General features: G+C 40.6%; 1 protein-coding gene across 7 annotated transcripts in view; it reads right to left on the bottom strand.

Moving 5' to 3' along the window:
* INO80D (INO80 complex subunit D) overlaps positions 1 to 18959 on the bottom strand; it is a 66253-nt gene that overhangs the window by 8010 nt on the left and 39284 nt on the right. For all 7 annotated transcript variants that reach the window (XM_040641651.1, XM_040641654.1, XM_040641670.1 and 4 more), the window contains 5 exons: positions 13168 to 13277; positions 11485 to 11618; positions 6760 to 6977; positions 5892 to 6049; positions 1 to 3978 (listed from right to left, as the gene is read on the bottom strand). The exon at positions 1 to 3978 is cut by the window's left edge and continues 8010 nt beyond it. In XM_040641651.1, coding sequence (XP_040497585.1) covers positions 2813 to 3978; positions 5892 to 6049; positions 6760 to 6977; positions 11485 to 11618; positions 13168 to 13277 — 1786 coding nt within the window. In that variant the 3' untranslated portion in view covers positions 1 to 2812. The remainder of the gene's footprint in view (positions 3979 to 5891; positions 6050 to 6759; positions 6978 to 11484; positions 11619 to 13167; positions 13278 to 18959) is intronic.

Below are 18959 nucleotides of genomic sequence, written 5' to 3'. Positions count from 1 at the left end.
ATCACCAGCGAAGCTACTCCTAACAGACTAGAACTGCTCCGCGTTAGCTAAAAGAAACACGTGACCGGCTATCTCGGGGCTCACAGATGTTCTTCTCTCTTCCGAAAAGGGACTCACAAGCCGTAGCAAGAGCACAGCAAATTGCAAGTTGGATGTTGGTTCTGAAGGAGATGAAATGAGAGGACAAATTTGTGTTTTTTTTTGCTAATTCCTCAAACCTACACTGGTACTTCCTACAGGCGCCCCTTCTTCAGCTATCCCTGTGGGCATCTAAACAAAAATGAACTGACTCGAAGTTTTTGGTGTGAAGCTGAAACTGGCAACATTCCTGATCATTTCATGCCTCCTTACTAGAAAGCAGGAAAGGGCTTTTCAATGCACATAAAACAGAAAATTGCAAACAAGAAAATGTGCAACTTACTGCAAACTCAGTTTTGATAACTGAAGAATTTTAAGCAGCTACCACGAGGGACAAAGAGCCAGAAAAGTTCAAACCGACTACCCATGACTTTCCCTTTGCTGTCTGAGAAGGGCTGGTAGATAGGATCATCAGCGCGCCGCTCCGCTACAGCCTTGAATTAGTACACGATGAGACGAGATCAAATTGCTGGGAACAGACAGTGATCTAGGGATGGTTAGAATGGGATGTGAAGAATGGAGCAAACTAAGTGATACTTTTGAGCAGAGGTAACTACTCGTAATCATTTCATTACAGTACATTAAAATAAAAAAGCTTACTAACATAGGTTCACAGGTGAGAAATACTCAAATTATCTGTCCTCACCATTCAGAATAGAAATTTATGGTGATACCAAATATAATTTTGCTTTGTGACATAATTTATAATTTAGAAATTTCTCAATCTGCAAAAAAGGCAAAGCTATTAAAAAATAAATCTTCCAATCAATTATCATGATTAAAAAAAAAACTAAATATATTACAAACGTATTTTTGGCCCACAAAAAGAAAACTTCAATAAATACAAAATAGGGCATATAATGATTTCATACAGTCATGTGACATTTCCCCTCCATAATCTCAGGCACACGGTATCTGCATAATGCCTGCTGATCACCATCATTCCTTTAAAAAGCAGAGAAAGAAAAGCTTTCAAAAGAAGGGACTGGTTAGAATTAGCATGGCATAAAGAGAATACATATAGGAAGTAGGAAAATACATCCAATCTTTACCTATTGAAAAGGAATTAAGATCAAATATTCCCTGACAAATGAATTATTATATCACATCATTAATAGATATGTTCTCTCTACTCATCTTTTAAAATATATATATGTAAATTAGACTAGACTCAGGTATAAATAGCCAATGGTATCTCAGGGGACAGTGAAACTTCTCAGCAAAAGCAGAGCATGGATGTCTTTAGAATCTAGTCCCAGCCTTGGGGAGGGGGCAGGGGAGAAGGCAGGTAAAAAGAAACCTCACAGATTTATTTCATAGTCACCAACTTACTAAACTACCCAGTCTGATTTTTAACCCTAAAATCCTGGTACTTAAAAAAAATTTCCCCAAACTTCAACCCAAGTACTTTAATTATTTTAGAAGTACCAAAGGGTGGGTACAATTTATGTCTAATTTCCATATTCTGCTTTGAAAGAAACTTTAAAATGTGCATCCTTCAGATATTACACATCACTTCACAACTGGTACACTGATTCTACAAGTGTCTTCAACATTTTACAAATCTTACCAAAGAATCACTATGTAAACATGAAAAAGTCGAAAGTAAAAGACGGATCAAGGAGTTCAGAGATCCCATCTTTCCAAATCTAACTGACCTATCCTGCTTTTCACATCAAAATATGGTCTTGTTATAATTACATCTTGTGAATGTATTCCGTGAGAGACGGCTGGAGAAACACAACGCGCATCTAAAAAGGCAAAGGAACCAGCAGACCTCAGAACCCCAGCAATCCTGCGGTCACTCCGCGAGAGCTTTCCGTGACAGCCCCGTGGCCCCGACATGAATTCGCCTTTCTCCCTTCTCGGATCACTGAGCAGCGGGGCTGTGCAACTGGCATCATCAGCCCACCACCCTCTCTACGCGGGAACTTCGCTACTTCGGGGGGAAACGACCAACCTGATGAGGGTTCTGAGATGTGGGAAAGAAGTCGGAGCCTTATCCTCGTTAAGAAAAAAAATAATAATAAAACAACAACAACAACGGGACAGCTGCTTCCTGCCCTGCACAAAAACACACACATGGGCGCACACATACACACAGGCGGTCAAAAGACTACTTTTTTTTCTTTTTAATTGAACATGATCACAATTAGGAATGGAATCCTGGCCTCATGTGGTGTCAAGCAGTTGGTGCTAAGTCAGAGCCTCGATCTGCCCTCTACGCACCATCTGCTATCGCTTACACAGGAACTCAATGAACAGGACCATTCTATCTAGAACCACCTCCATAAAGACCTGGTCATAGAATGGAAAGCACTGATCTGAATACTAGGAAATAGTAAAGGGCACTGGTAATCTGAGGTATCTTCCACTTCTAGGACTTGCTGCTAAAAATCAATTCTATCCAGTCACTGTGCTGAGCCACTAAGGAAACCATTGGGGTAGAGTGAACCTGCCAGGAGGGAATGAGCACCAGTGCGAAGGAGCACATGTGAACACTGAAGCAAGGTCCACCGCAGGCTTACTTGTGGAACTGGAAAAGGGAGTTCTCCTTTAGTCCCCATCTGTTATTTTTAAAATCTTCTTTAGGAAAAGGGGGAAAGGGATGATAAACAGGAAACAAAGATAGAAAACACCAGGTTCCCCACCTGCCTGCAACACACAGACACGCTCAGTTAGGGGAGGTAAAGGGAGAAGATGCATTATTGGTACTTGTAGCTGTGGCACCTGTTACTGTGAAGCCTGTAGGAGGGGCTATCGAGCTGTGGCTGGGCTGCAGGTCCTTAGGAATGCCACTGTGAGAACTCAGCTGGTGGCCGAAGGCTGCGCTGAACTGAGGGAGTTGCTGCTTGGGAGAGGTGGAGGCCATGAGTTCAGCAGAAGGCCCCATGCCACTGAAGCTGGTCTGCGGTAACCCCGGAAGCACACTGGAGCTGCTGGGGGTCACGGTGGCGAAGGCAGGCTGTGTGGTCTCTGAGTTCGAAGTGGTGGGTGGCGTGGATAGGGAAGTGGAAAGAAGATGTCCATCTGCGCCGAGAAGGTTGCTAAATGGAGAGGGATCTCCAAGGTTGACAGGGAGATTGCCCCAGTGAGTTCTGGGGTTTACGACTCCTCCAAGTGGCACCTCGAGTTGGGTTGGGAGCAAGTGCTGCGCCATGATGGGCATCTCTGCTGAAAAGGTAGCTGCCATATTATCACCAGAGTAAGATGTCGTGTGGGGAGAGGTGATATGGTCACTATAGGGAGACGGCACGTGCTCACTATCATAATGGCTTCCATGGGGCGAGGAGTGTGAATGATCACTGCTGTATTGCTGTCGTGAGGTGATTAGGTCATCTGCCTTGCTCAGCAGCTGGGCAGGATGTGGCCTCTGGGAGGCATGGCTGCCATCATGTAGTCCATGAAACTGTCCTGGGAAGGCTCTCTCCCCAAGTGCACTCTGGCTGATCAGAGTGGCAGAAGTAAGGCCAACGTTGGCTGGGGCAGAGAACTGCCCCTGGATCTGCCCTGCCAGGGGTGTAGGTGGGTTAGACAAGGTAGCAGAACGGAGCAGGTTCTCATCCAGCTCTAGACTAGAAAAATTATCATGTACTATGCGCCCATTCAACAGCTCGCCTAGGTCCGTGTTAACTTCTCGGCTCAAGGACTGAATTCCTGAAGCTCCCGTACCTGTGGCAAACACCCCTATTCCTCTGTCTGACAACTCCTGGACTGGCACACCATCTGACTGGGCAAGTACCCCAATGGTACTCAGGCACTCAAGAGAAGTTACAGCCTGCAAGGCCCGTTCAAGTTCCTCGGCCTCTTCGGTAGTTGGAAGGAGGTCTCCATTCTTTCCTGAGTAAAAGAAAAGCCATCAAGAATCAGCACAGCTTTTACTGGTCCCATACCACAAAAATCATACATCTGAATTATTTTTTAACAATATTCTATTAGGGGCGCCTGGGTGGCACAGCGGTTAAGCGTCTGCCTTCAGCTCAGGGCGTGATCCCGGCATTCCGGGATCGAGCCCCACATCAGGCTCCTCCGCTGTGAGCCTGCTTCTTCCTCTCCCACTCCCCCTGCTTGTGTTCCCTCTCTCGCTGGCTGTCTCTATCTCTGCCAAATAAATAAATAAAATCTTTAAAAAAAAAAAACAATATTCTATTAAAGGCGCGCCTGGGTGGCTCAGGCAGTTGAGCTCTGACTCTTGATTTCCTCTCAGGTCATGATCTCAGGGTCATGAGATTGAGCCCCATGTCAGGCTTCATGCTCAGTGCCTAAGTCTGCTTAAGTTTCTCTCTCCCTCTGCCCCTCCGCCCTGCACGCTCTTTCAAATAAATAAATAAATAAACAAACAAATAAATCTTTAAAAAAAAAAATGGGTGCCTGGGTGGCTCAGTTAGTTAAGCATCTGCCTTCAGCTCGGGTCATGATCCCAGGGTTCTGGGATCGAGCCCCATGTCAGACTCCCTGCTCGGAGGGAGTGCTTCTCCCTCTCCCTCACCCAGGTATGTCCTCCCTCTCTCTCAAGTAAGTAAGTAAAACTTAAAAAAAAAAAAAAAAAAAAAAAAACCACGGCACTTGTGTGGCTCAGCTGGTTAAGCGTCTGACTCTTGATTTCAGCTCAGGTTATGATCTCAGGGCCATGGGATCAAGCCCCGCGTTGGGCTTCACGTGCAGCAGGGAGTCTAAGATTCTCTCTCCCTGTCCCTCTGTCCCTCCCCCCACACCCGTGAGCACCCTCTAATAAATAAATAAATCTTTTAAAACCAAACCAAACCGAAATTCTATTGAAGAGTCCCTGGGGAACAGAGAAGCTTCCAAGGACTGGACTAGAAGGAAAGAGTGAATATTAATCTGTAGCACAGGCCTGTAAGGTCGAGCTGCCCTGGAGCCTGCATCCCATCTTCAGCTGATTCACAGCACTCCCTTAACCCATCTCATCGAAGCATTAAATGCTTAAGGATTCTAAGCAATACCAACTTAAAACGCATGGTGACCGTCTGACTACACGTTATATTTTTACGTAAAGTTATGTTAAAATCATTAAAATAGGAAACATATCAGTTCAGGCTGGAGACAAAAGGCTGTGTAGGTTCCCCCTTGGTTTTTCTGCTCTTGAACTTCTTCCTCCAGCCGGAGGAAGACTAGAATACAGAGACTCATGCTCGCACGTGAGCACCCCACTCCCCTCCACTCACACGTTATCTTGTAAAATGCTTTTTTTGTGTGACCCACTAATCCTGCTCCTCTCGTTCTAACTAATTTTCATAAAATGGAAACCCATGGGATGCTGATTTCACTTCCAATATAAAAGTCCAGGGGCGCCTGGGTGGCTCAGTCGGTTAAGCACCTGCCTTCGGCTCAGGTCATGGTCCCAGGGTCCTGGGATCGAGCTTACGTTGGCCTCTCTGCTCAGCAGGAAGCCTGCTTCTCCCTCTGCCTCCCGCTCTCCCTGGTTGTGCTTTCTCTCCGACAAATAAATAAATAAAATGGTTTTTGTTGAAAAATAAAGTAAAATGACTCATTTCAAAGCAACAAAGTTAAAAACCTAACAATCGAACGATCAATCTACCAAGCGTATAGTATGGTGAGACAAACCACACTGCCTTTGTCTTCTGGAACTGGGAAGATAGTTTTAGCGGTGCTGAATTTTCTATCTGTGAGGAGGGGTACTTCAAACACATCTCAGAAACACTATTTCCCTTTTTAAAAACTCATTAAAACAAAACAAAACAAAAGATCTTGAATCAAAATGTTGACCATACCTTCAAAAAAATCAAAATCTTGTAAGTCATCAGGTAGCCGTGGCAGGACGTCTGAAAAGTCCTCCTGGTTCAATTCCAAGTCATGTGGAATGTCAGTGATCTCATTGGCAATGTCATCCGGCAACTCATCAGCACTCAGCTCTGGCGTGGATGGGCTCCTGGGGAAGACGACATGGTTGGCCCCACCACTCCCCTCTTCCCTTCACACCAGTGTCCCCAAGACAAGTTCATTGAACACGAAGATGGGAAATCCTAACTCAAACTATTCCTACTTTCACAGAAGGAAATGTGAAAGCAAAAGGAAGACCTTGCCATTCACAGTCACATATTTCTGCAGCTTTTAACCAAGTATTAAGAGAAGGCAGTCACTTTGAGATAGTATTTCTACTTCAAATTATAGAATGAATTAGAATTTTGTGCACTGTGTCTCCATACTTTTTAGTAAATTTCAAATCTAGTCAAAATAATTTTAAAAAATGACATAAACAGATAAACAGAGATGCTAAGCTGAAACAGAAGCCTCATTCACCTGGTGAAGATGCTAACCCCTGTCAAAATCAGTAATGTAATAGAATTCTGAAGGAATATTTCTGTATATATGGAGTTTCTGTTAAAACAGAAAAATCTGAGAGTAGACAATTAAATTCTCAATTTCGGCATCTGCTTTCAGGGTTATAACCAAAAGTTTTATTTCGGATCTTACTCAATCAAATATTTGGTAAAAATTATACTGGAAAACTACAAAGCCTAGGCTGATCTATTGAATGGCTTCTGAAGCCCAGCTGCAACGCTAGAGAAGAACATGAAGCTGGAAGTTCTGAGCACCATCAAGCATAGAAAGGACACATAAGCCTCCGCCATCACTGACCGGATCTGAGCGGCCTCCACTGGCAGTGAGACGCTGGTGGGCATGCTGAGGTTCCCTTGGGGTACTGCAGGGGGAATGGGTTTTTGGGGTCGACGAGGTCCACGCCTTCTCTTCTTCTTGTGTTTTTTGGTAAGTGCAGGAGGCTTGGTTTTTTTCCTGGGTTTCCTCTGCTGCTGGTGCTGAACTTTACGGGAGCTATCTCCTCTCAAGAAATTATCCTTCGGAATGAATAAATGGGTATTTTTAAACTGAGATTGTTTGGGAAAAACCTAACAGCTACCTGAAAAAAATGTATCTCTTAACATTCTATGGGATGCCTAAAGCATACTGCATGCCTACAACTACGCATAGCAATAAATAAATGAATAAAGATTTCATTTTTTAATTTAACCCAAATCAATTCAATATACACATACAGTTCATTCCATACTTAAAGACACCGTGAGACCATCGCAGGCCAAGGGGGAGACGCAGGTGGGTAGAAGGGACGGGGGAAAAAAAGACATTGGGACAGGTGCTGTAGTGTACAAGTATGATGGATGAAATGTAATTGCCCTCTCGAAGAACTTACTCTTCTATGGGAAAAACGTGAATACAAATATACATAAATACAGGACAGAGAAAACAGGATAGTAATGACCTTCTATGGGCATACAAAAGGAAAATCAATTATTTTTAGTTTTGCATGATTAAAAGGAAATGGCACAAACAAGACAAAACAGGTATGACTGGTGCTTGGGGTGTGGCGGATGGAGGATGGAATATGAACATGAGCTGTAAAGATTAGGGCCAGATCATATACAACTTTAAATACCCTGTTAAGGATTTTCAACTTCATCTTACAGGCAATGGGAAATGATTTTTGATGAAAGGATTAACACAACCTGACAAATGTTTTGGAAGGATTAACTAGGCCAGTAGCAATATAAAGGGACAGACAGAAAAGGCAAGTGGAGGGAGGCATTATTCCCAATCAGAGGGCCACTTCAACAGTCAATACAAGATAAACGACTAAGGGCAATGTGAGTGGGAATGGAAAAGCAAGGCCTGTAGGGACAGAATTCTCAAGATCTGACAGCTCCTTAGATGTGGTGAGGATGAGGAAGAGAGCATGTGAAGACGTCTCTAGCTTTCCAGCGTTGACTGTTAGATGATAGCATTAGTTGGAACAGAGCACACACAGAATAAGGATTCAGAAGAAAAGTTAAGGAATTCAGTCTGGCTCACAATCTGAGGTATGACGATGACCCCAGGAGATAGAAATTGGTATAAGAGATAAAGAATGGGATGGAGATGTGGCCTCAGAAATCACAACACAGAAGTCCTTCCAGTCACTGACACGGGCCAGGCAGGCAAGGTAAAGAGAGAAGACCATGGCAGTGCTCTAAAACTGTTCCAATTAAGTGAGTTCCAATTAACTGTTCTTCCAGAGAAGAGCCAGCCAGGAAGAACAAGAAATTGACAACATAACCAGCTTTCTTCAGCTGCCACCCTTCAATCTGAATACTGTGTTTTGTTAGTTCCAAGATACACATTGTAATCTCTCTGCAACTGAGGTGCGTCTTACAATCATGGCATCTTAAACTGCTGCTGGCGTTGCCTACATAGGTGCAAAGACGGTAACAGTTCTTGGTAGTGTCGCTGTTTGAGTCAGGGCATGTGCGTTGTTGGTTTTACATGAAGAGGAAAAACCGCGTGTGCGAAAGCACAAAGAGAAGTAGTGTATACAACTGTCATTAGTGAAGCAAATACTCATTATTGAAGATCTGACCACAATTCCTTTTTTTTTTTTTTTGCAAAGCAACAACCAAATGAGAAAGGAACATAACCACAAAGTAGACGAAACTGTGTTACAGCTGATGTACATAGAAAACCTTGCCTTTCCTGTATCAAGTAATTCGGCGGAAACCAGGAGCGTTAGAAAAGATAAAAATCTATGCCTGATTAAGTCTAAAGAAGCTATTTTGATAAATATAAAACAAATAAGTGGTAAGAAACGCACTGTGCCCCATTTTTAAAAATTTCTTGGTATATAAAACAATCGTGGTTTTTACAATTGATGTCATCTTTGATTTAATTAATTCATTAAGAACTCATAACTAAATACATAAAGAGTACCAACAATAGTTGTTTGAAAACTAGTATCTAAAACTAGTTATTAATACAATCAAACAAATTCAAGACAAGAAAGAATAAAATTAAAATATCAATTCAGGAAATCCAAAAGTTTAATACCAGCCAAATACCTGGATCTAAACACAAATACAGCCTCTGAGGTCACAAATGTACAAATTTATAAAACAAACAAACAAAAAAAAGAAAGGCTGTTTCCCAGCGTCTGCAGCTCTTTGGCTCAATACTTGAGATCTATTTTTATTCTATTATATCCCCTGTTTAATTCAACAGTGTTTAAGCAACCACTGGTACCCACCAGGCTGCTAAGCATCCACCCCAGGCTCTCCCTCTAGGACCAGTGTGGACTTTAGGCAGGAGAGTTTGTCTAGCCCACGATATCCATGTCCTACTTGCAAGACACTCCGGTACCGGCTAGGTCTGGTTCTAGGTGTGTCTTACTCTCCTAAGCTTATGCCTTGTAGCCTAACAACGTTGTTGGCAATGTGCCAGGTACTCCACACAGAACTGCCCCTGACTGAGGCCCTGCCATGCTCTAGGTAGTCGCCCACGTAGCTCCTCCGGAGAGCTGGAGCTCCCATGCCCTACAAGGCTCTCCCCATGCCATCTGTTCATTGCTTACACTATCCACTCCCAACTTGCTCACTGTCTCCCTCCTTCTACTTACGTGCCAGGACACTGCATTTACTAACTTACCATCTGTTGTATGGGTTCCTACTCATCGAATAGCATGTTCTGTGTGCCAACCTGGACTTCTTGTAGCTTGAGCTTCTTCTACCAATGGCTGTTCTGTCCAGTGGTTGAACCTAATTCCAAAACTCAACCTTTCCCAGCCACGTGTCTAACTGTTATTCAACAATTACTTACTGAGCATCTTTGTTCTAAGCACCAGGGATACAGCAATGAACAAACAATGTTTCTGCCTTTGTAAAATTTACATTCTAGTAGAGGGATACTGGCAATTAACAAACTAATTAATAAAAAATATAATACTAGGCTGATATCAATGTTAGAAAGAAAAACAAGGTAGAGTATGAGGATAAAAAACGACAGGGTAGAGGGGAGATGGAAGACTTCTTTGCTAAAGTGACATGTGATTGGAAACGTGAATGAAGGAGCGAAGCATGCAGAAATGGAGGAAAAGAGAAAAACAAGTGCCAAGCCCATGAGGTAGGAGCAAGTTTAGAGTGCTGAAGCCACAGCAAGAAGGCTGACGTTGCTGGCACTCCAAAGGTGAAGGGAGGTACACGGTGCCGCTGGAGAGACTGCGAAGACCAGATCAGCAAGTCTCACAGGCCATGATGAGAATCTTGGATTGGATTCTGGATGTGATGAAAGCCACTGGAAGGTTCTGACCAAGAAACTAAAACGATCACATGTATATTCTCCAAGGCCTGCTCCCACGGCCACCTACTGTAGGATTCCAATTATAAGACATTCTGGAAAATCTGAAACTATAGGGGCAGGAAGACTTCAGCGGAGACAGAGGAAGGGGTAGAATGCAGGGGGGCAGCACAAGAGAATGTGGGGGGGTTAATGGCGTATCTTGATTTTGGCGGCGTCTACAGAACTGTGTGTATTGTCAAACTCAGAGAACTGTGGACCAAAAAGAGTGAATTTCAACGCATACAAACTCAAAGGAAGTAGAACACACACACAGCCTGCTCTGGCTGCTATTTGAACAATATGTCTGGGGGTGGGAAGGCATGGAGGAAGGGAGACCAGGTAGGAAGCTATGATAGTAATCCAGGCAAAGGTGAGGACAACTAAGGCTAGAATGGTAGCAGTCAAGCTGGCACAATGTGTTTGAATTCAAGACCGTCTGAAAGCAGAGCCCAGAGATTTGTACGGTTTTTATCATCCAGTGTGAGCCTCTCACTGTGGGACTGATGGGCTACTAATGTTTGCTATACTCAGCTGTGATTTTTAACTTAACAGTCCTTGTTACCCATTTAGCCGGTGGCAACACCAGGATCACAGCCTTATGCTATTAAATCCTGGTCCAATGGCCGTTCAGTTACCCTGACGCACCCCTGAGACTGCAAAATGCTTACAGAGGGAAGGAATGGTCTCACTCAGCTTTTTAATACATACACCTTGCATACTACCTAGCAAACAGCAGAACTCAGCAAGTATCTGGAGAAAAACAGTAAAAATGTACTTAATTACAGAAAAAACTGGCTTTTGGCTGAAATTTCTTCAAATATCTAAGACATTCACAAAATTGTGTATAAAAAAGCAAAAATCTAAAGAAATGGGGAAAAGAAAGCTTGAAAAATCTGTGAAGTATAAGAAAATGTACCTTAAGGAGAAGGGGGGTATAGAATAGGGATAGATAATAAACAAAATAACCAGAGGTAAGTAACTCTAAATACCTTCTAGAACAGTTTTTTTTTTTTAAATGAGCCTATGAAATTAATTCAGTGGATCATGACCAGCATATATATATATATATATATATTATATACATATTTATATAGTAACATATATATTTACATACACAGTTTGTACTAAGTTAAAAAATACTTTCTACTGTGGATTGCTGTCCAAAGTTTCAAAGTCTCTGCTGCAGAAAATAAAATCTGAACTCACCATTTTTTTGGCATGTTCTTCACACAGAGGGGTCTGGTGTGTAATGTCGAACACGGGCACAGAGCACTGCTGTCCGTCTGCAAACTTGGCCGTGCAACTGGAGAAAAGCTGCTGAGAGCGGTTCAAGAGGATATCTGTGGTTTTCAAAGTTAGGAATATAATGCACTGAAACTGAAATTATTTAAGTTTTCAATTTTTATATAAAATCCACTTCTGGGGCGCCTCGGTGGCACAGCTGGTTAAGCACTGAACTCCTGGTTTTGGCTCAGGCTGGGGTCTCAGGGTCATGGGATCAAGCTCCGTGCTCAGTGGAGAGTCTGCTTGAGATTCTCTCTTCCTCTCCCTCACTGCATGCACGCATGCTCTCTCTCAAATAGTCTTTAAGAAAAAAATCTGCTTCTTTCCTTATTTGTGTTAACTAAGTATTAAAATTTTCTTATCTATAAAAGCTGAAGATCCAACCCAGCCACTGATATGGGAAATGATAACTGTTGAATTTATCAGAAGATACTTCTAAAGGAGTCTATTTTGCTAAAGGTTCTCCTAATATGAGTCTCCTCTATGGACACTCTGATTTTTATTATTCGGAAAAAGCAGGGTCGTTTCCTTCTTAACACACTAACTCCTAGAAGTTCCACTATAATGGTAAGAAATACCACTTTCTTTTAAGGAAAACTTTCACATATAATCCTCATCAAGAAGAATAAGAATTTTAAGATATAATTATAAAAACTCATCTATCCAAATATGACTTTTCATTTCCCATTTCCAACACAAAACTCGAACTTACAACTTATGAAAAATTACTTCTAGATCAAAACTTTATCATTAAAACTGAAACATCAGCTTTACTTCATCAACATTTTTGAATGTCCAAACTTTTAGCCCCTAGCTACGTTTCCTCAAGACGTACTTTATACCTATCAAGGAAGTACCTGTTTTTCCTTTACACTTTTATAGTTAAGGCTATTTATAAAACCTTTACTGCATAGAAAGTGCTGCTGAAATAGTTGTGAAAATTTAATGCCAAGAACAGAAAGGAGGGCCAAAAGTCAAAGATAATAAAGAAGAGCAAGTAATTGCTACTATATAAATTTTTTAAATGCTACTCAATTTTAAATGTTTAATAAAAGTGAGAGTAATAAGATTTCATAACCAGCCTGAAGCCCTTTACCACAGGTTTTCCTCAAGTATATTCTGTCTTAATGATCTTCTTTCCGAGTCAGTGATGTTTATCGTTCTTTCATTTCAAATCAGCACTACACTCAATACAAATAGCAAAAGGCACACTGTAAAACTACCTAACCTTCTTGGAAGACTAAAACCAGTTTCTGAATAATATGATTCGATTTCTCCATCAATGAGTGTTACAGTTGCTTCCTAGAAGCCACGCAGAACCACTGCAAGAACAAGATTTCTTTTAATTAAGTGACGGCCACCAGAAGAATCTGCTACTTTCTATCAATTTTGCAGATTCTGATGTAATTCCTGAATAAAGAATCACAATGATAGAAGCGGGGAAAAAACTATCCAGAAGACATCATGAAAATGAGAAATTATATCAACATTTTGAACATTAAGTAGTTCGGATTTCAAAAGTCATTCATTTGGCTTAAGAATGAATTACTAGCCCCGAATGATTTACTACTTTTCCATGCACACGTAATTCGGTGAAGAGGATACGCTGGAAACAATGTCTGGTGAATGGAAGGGCTTTGTTAGGGCACCGTTCACCCTTCACGCTTCCACTGCAGGCTGCGGGCTCCGCCTCCCTCAACTTGGTCCGGCTTATGCTAAGGAAGCAAAGAGACAAAATTAATTTTTAAAAAATGCTTTAAGGATCCAGAGCAACTTTTCGACACTAGGCTGGCAGGTTGTAACACCAACATTTTACCTTTCTACATTCTTTAAATAAAAGGTCATTATGAGTTACAATGACCAGTTCCAGTATTTCCCCATCTACTGACAAAACAAATAATTTTACTATAATCCATTTTAACTATGCCTGTTTTTTCTTTCTTAAGTGATATTTTGGTTCCTTTTACTTCACAAAGAGGCAGCGAGTAGACAAAACGTGACCAACAGGAGATTAGATTTATCAGACCTAATTGTGAATCTCAGCTCTACCTCTTCCTAGCTGTGTGACCTTGGGCAAGTTAGGTTAGCAAGGAAGCAAGGAAGCCTCAACATCCTCACCTATAAAGTGGAGATAAGAGTACCTCTGGCCGATAGGTAAGCACCAAGAAATACAACACATCTAAAATACTTACCATATCTAGTAGGTAGTTTAATACCTAGTAAATGGTCAGTGGTTGTTAGTTACTGGTATTATTATCCTCATTAGATTTTGGTCATGTGAAGCTGCTAAACAGTAAATGGGCAAAAACTTGATCAGATAAAGGAAGAACGGGGGGAAATGACATGCAGATGTGGTTGATTTGCTCTCATCTTCCAAAACGAACTCATTTTGGGTATATCTTTTAAACTTTTTAAAATATGTGCAACTCCATCTTTCATTAAATGTTATCTCGACTCTATATATTCAATATTTAAATATTTGATTCTTGTTTTTTTTTTTTTTTTAAAGATTTTATTTATTTATTTGACAGAGATAGAGACAGCCAGTGAGAGAGGGAACACAAGCAGGGGGAGTGGGAGGGGAAGAAGCAGGCTCCCAGTAGAGGAGCCTGATGTGGGGCTTGATCCCAGAACGCTGGGATCACGCCCTGAGCCGAAGGGACGCTTAACGACTACGCCACCCAGGCGCCCCTTGATTCTTGTTTTTAAATTCATGAGTAGGCAATGTGTTCACATGGTTCCAGAAAAACCAAAGAAAAAAAGCTAGGCAACAGAGTGTCTCCTTTCTACCTACCCTTGTTCCACTTTGCCAGTTCTAACTCCCTCTGTAGTAAGTATTCATTTTATTAGTTTGTGGATCTTTCCACAGTTAATACAAACATTAAAAAATAAAAATAATTAATATTCAAGTTCTTAGAAGTACAGAAACTGTCCTGTGTCATTTGACTCTCTGAAGCATGACAAACTGGTAGGACTTCACACGCATCTGAGGGTAGAAAAAGAATCTACGTATAATATACTGAATCACACGTCAGGCATCAAAAATAAAGTATCTTTTGAATTGCTTCTAAGGGTTTCAGTAAAATGATTTACACTGATTAGAAGGTCATATAGAACCCAAATTACATATGAATTTACAGAAAATCTGAATACACTTTCTACTCTAACGTTAGAGAACTAGCTGCTGCCACTGAAGCTGCTTTAATTAAGGGTGGGGAAGTGGGCCCTTAACGTAGGTCTGTAAAAAGGATATACGATATCAAAAAATAAGCTGTACTGTTGTGGCAGCTTACCCCAATTCTCTTGGTCTAGATTTAAACAGAAGGCAGCTCTCTATACTGAACGGATTATTCTTGGGGAACACTTCAACAACCTGCTCAGCCACTTACCAACCCTCGTGTCCAACACATTCCCTCGTTTTTCTTTATCCTAGACTTCGAAGGGAACTACCGATTTCATTCTGTAAAATTGCTGATATGTTCCAACTCACCAATCTATCTCTTTTTTTTTTTTTTTAAGATTTTATTTATTTATTTGACAGAGATAGAGACAGCCAGCGAGAGAGGGAACACAAGCAGGGGGAGTGGGAGAGGAAGAAGCAGGCTCCCAGCGGAGGAGCCCGATGTGGGGCTCGATCCCGGAACGCCGGGATCACGCCCTGAGCCGAAGGCAGACGCTTAACCGCTGTGCCACCCAGGCGCCCCTCGTTTTTTTTTTTTTTTTTTAAGATTTTTTATTTATTTATTTGACAGAGAGAGAGACAGCCAGCGAGAGAAGAAACACAGGCAGGGGAAGTGGGAGGGGAAGAAGCAGGCTCCCAGTGGAGGCGCCCGATGCGGGGCTCGATCCCAGGACTGTGGGATCACACCCTAAGCCGAAGGCAAACGCTTAATGACTGAGCCACCCAGGCGCCCCACCAATCTACCTCTTAAACAGAAAAATAAACTCAAAGTCAGAATTTCAATCCCCCCCTGGATAATTAAGGTAAAAATACCTGATGTTAGATGGATTTTTATTATCTGAATAATCCCAACAAAACAAAGGGAGAATTACCAAAACATTTTGATGTTTTTAATGTGAAAACACCTAGTACAAGCTTGCCTTTTGTATGATTAGATCCCCCTTTTACAATAAAGTCTCTACACAAACACTAGTCTCTATAGGATTGTCGGCTACAAGATACTTAGGTTTGAGTTAACATAGTTAAGCTATTTCAGTGGTTTATTCCACATATTCACCAATATGTCACAAAGCTATTAGATGAGAAAGAATAATGTTATTCAGTTTAGATCCAACTGTATGTTAAAGGGTACCTATTAAAAGGCAGCCATTGAAGTTTTAACTTCTAAAACATCTAAAAGCAATTTTTTAAATGTCTTTTGCGGAACTAGTCTTTGGAAGCAAAGAAATAGGGGGCATCTATCCAACTGACAGCTGACTTTTATGAGCCTAAAATATAATGTAAGGTAGTAAGCTATCAATCATCAACAAATGATTAGGGCTCATTGTTAAACGATTATCAGTGAGGCACCGGGCAATAAACTTTTTACTAATCATGAGTGACATGAACAAATGACATCAAATAAATTTGAGAACTGAATATTAGAGTTCATCTTGGTATTTGTTTAGTAATAGTTAATTATCGCGATTTTTTTTTTTTAAATCACTAATGGTGGTTTGGGAAATGTTTTGAAAAAAAAAAGGGAGGGACTGATTCTGCCAGTTACCAGTTAAAAATCATAGATAGAGTTTTCTACACAAATACTGAATTGTCCCAAACTGAGAGTACAGTCCCTTACTTACATCTTTGACAAGGTCATAATAACGTACTAGATTCAATGTATACAACGCTCTACATATACAGACTGCTTCGTGCTGGACAAAACTAAAGTCTGCTGAAACTGTACACTTGAGAGCATTATCTAATGCAAAGGTTAGCTATCATTACTTTAAAACCTATGTCAAACCAAGTGAATTCTTTCAACAAATAAGAGAACTAAAGTCTCTTCACTTATTTAATTCTATCCATTTGTTCATCAATACTGGAGATTTAAGAACAAAATGTACACTGTTCCTGTCTTCACAAAAATGACTGTCTAGCTTGGGGTGCCTGGGTGGCTCTGTTGGTTAAGCGTCTGCCTTGGGCTCAGGTCATGATCCCGGGGTCCTGGGATCCAACCCTGGGCGGGCTCCCTGCTCAGCAGGAAGTCTGCTTCTCCCTCTCCCTCTGCTCCCCACAGCCCCCCTCAGCTTGTGCTCTCTCTCCCTCAAAATAAATAAAATGTTAAAAATAAAAAAAAAAGACTGTCTAGCGTGACAGAAATATTAGTATACAATTCCACAATGAAGCAAAGTGCAGAGAACAATAAGCATATACAATCAGGGCACCTAACATAGTGGCACCTGGGAATGTTTCTATGAGAAAAGTCAAGTCTCTAAGTAAGCTAAGACTTAAAGGATGTTCTAGAACAGACACTACCTTTCCCCCTACACAGGGGTGGGGGCTCTTAGAGTGAGGAAATATACTGAAGGCAGAAATCATTACACAGGTATATTAGACACACATACAAAGTTTCAAACAACCCTAAATATGCCAAGCAGCAGAAAACTCTTATGGGCATAGTATTTTTCTGATATTCACAACTGAAATACAGGTTATTTTTTTTATAACAAATAAAACGAAAACCAAAATACGTAAAAGTAAAACAAAATTTCAAAAAATATATAGGTATGTAAAAAATATGATCAGAGGCTATAAAGCAAAGGTTATTTTTTTTTAGTTTGTTTTAAACTTTTTTCCTCAGTGACTCAAGATCACTACAGAAAAATTAGAATATACAGATTACTAATTTTTTAAAACTTTATCAATAATCCCACCCTCTAGAGATAGCCACTGCTAATATTTTGGCATACAAACCCCTAAGAATGTGTGTGTGTATATCTCAAGGTTGTTACCTGAAAAAAATAGTAAGTAGAAAGTGTGAAATAATAAACTCCATAAAAAACTATGCCTTCTGGGGTGCCTGGGTGGCTCAGTCAGTTAAGCCTTTGCCTTCAGCTCAGGTCATGATCTTTGGGTCCTGGGATCCAGCCCTGCACAGCGGGGAGCCTGCTTCTCCCTCTCCCTCTGCCCCTCCTCTCTATTTGTGCTCTCTCTCTCTCTCAAATAAATAAATAAAATCCAAAAGAAAGAAAGAAAGAAAGAAAGAAAGAAAGAAAGAAAGAAAGAACTATGCCTTCTAAATTTGAAAATTATTTTCTCAATTAAATATGAAGAGATTTGGGAAAATTTTAATTCAGTTAAGCTAGTATTTTTTTAAAGAAGATTTTATTTATTTATTTGAGAGAGAGAGCGCGGAAGCAGAGGAGGGGCAGAGGTAGAAGGAGAAGCAGACTCCCTGCAGGGAGCCCAATGATCCCAGGAACATGACCAGAGCCGAAGGCAGACACTTAACCAACTGAGCCATCCAGGCGCCCCTTAAGCTAGTATTTTTAAAAGGTACATAACCTAAATAAGTAACTATGATTTAAGTTTTCACCACCTAAACTAATTTCCAAAATAATAACACCAAAATTTCTTCATTGAAATATCAGGTAACTTCTACCATGTCCAATATACGGATTTTCAGTCAATAAAACAATATGCACACATTATAAACCATGCTTTCAAAACAATTTTTAAGAACATAGGGGAATGGCTATGATGTATTTTTAAGGGAAAAAAACTGGACATATAGCTCTTAAAACAGTTTAGACCCAGTTTCACTTAAATACATACATAAAATAAATAAAGTCCAAGGACTGACATCCATATTACGAAGCCATTAAATTCATGTTTTAAAGAATCAGTATCATGAGAAAATGGTCATAATTCAATGTTACATGGGAAAAAGTCGGAAATAAAATATACATATGGCATGATCTCAATTTTGCTTTTTAATACAAATACATGGCTCCCTGGAGATTTCACACACACACACACACACACACACACACACACACGAAGAAAAAAGACTGGAAGGTGACAATCAAATGTTCACAGTGCTCATTCTCTGTTCTGTGCATGGTGATATTATGGAAACTACCCTCCCTTTCCTATATTTCTCAAATTTACAACAAGCAAATACCTGGACTATAATATAAACAGAAAAGATTTTTTTCCTTTAAAGAAATGCAATGTAATAAAGTATTCTGAAGACATACTACGGGATAATGGAAATATTAACAGAATACATGTTGGAAAGAAATTTTTTAAAATATAAGTAAAAAATGTAAAATACTATTTCTGTAGTAAAACAACTGTGAATATTACTTTTAAACAATACACGAAATTTCTAAGCATTGTGGTTTTTTTTTTTAAGTCAGGTGGCATTCTCTAATACTTTACTGAGTAAATT

This window comes from Ursus maritimus, unplaced genomic scaffold (assembly GCF_017311325.1).
Source record: "Ursus maritimus isolate PB19 unplaced genomic scaffold, ASM1731132v1 scaffold_1, whole genome shotgun sequence".
NCBI lineage: Eukaryota > Metazoa > Chordata > Mammalia > Carnivora > Ursidae > Ursus > Ursus maritimus.
This window is presented reverse-complemented; position numbering and strand designations above follow the sequence as displayed.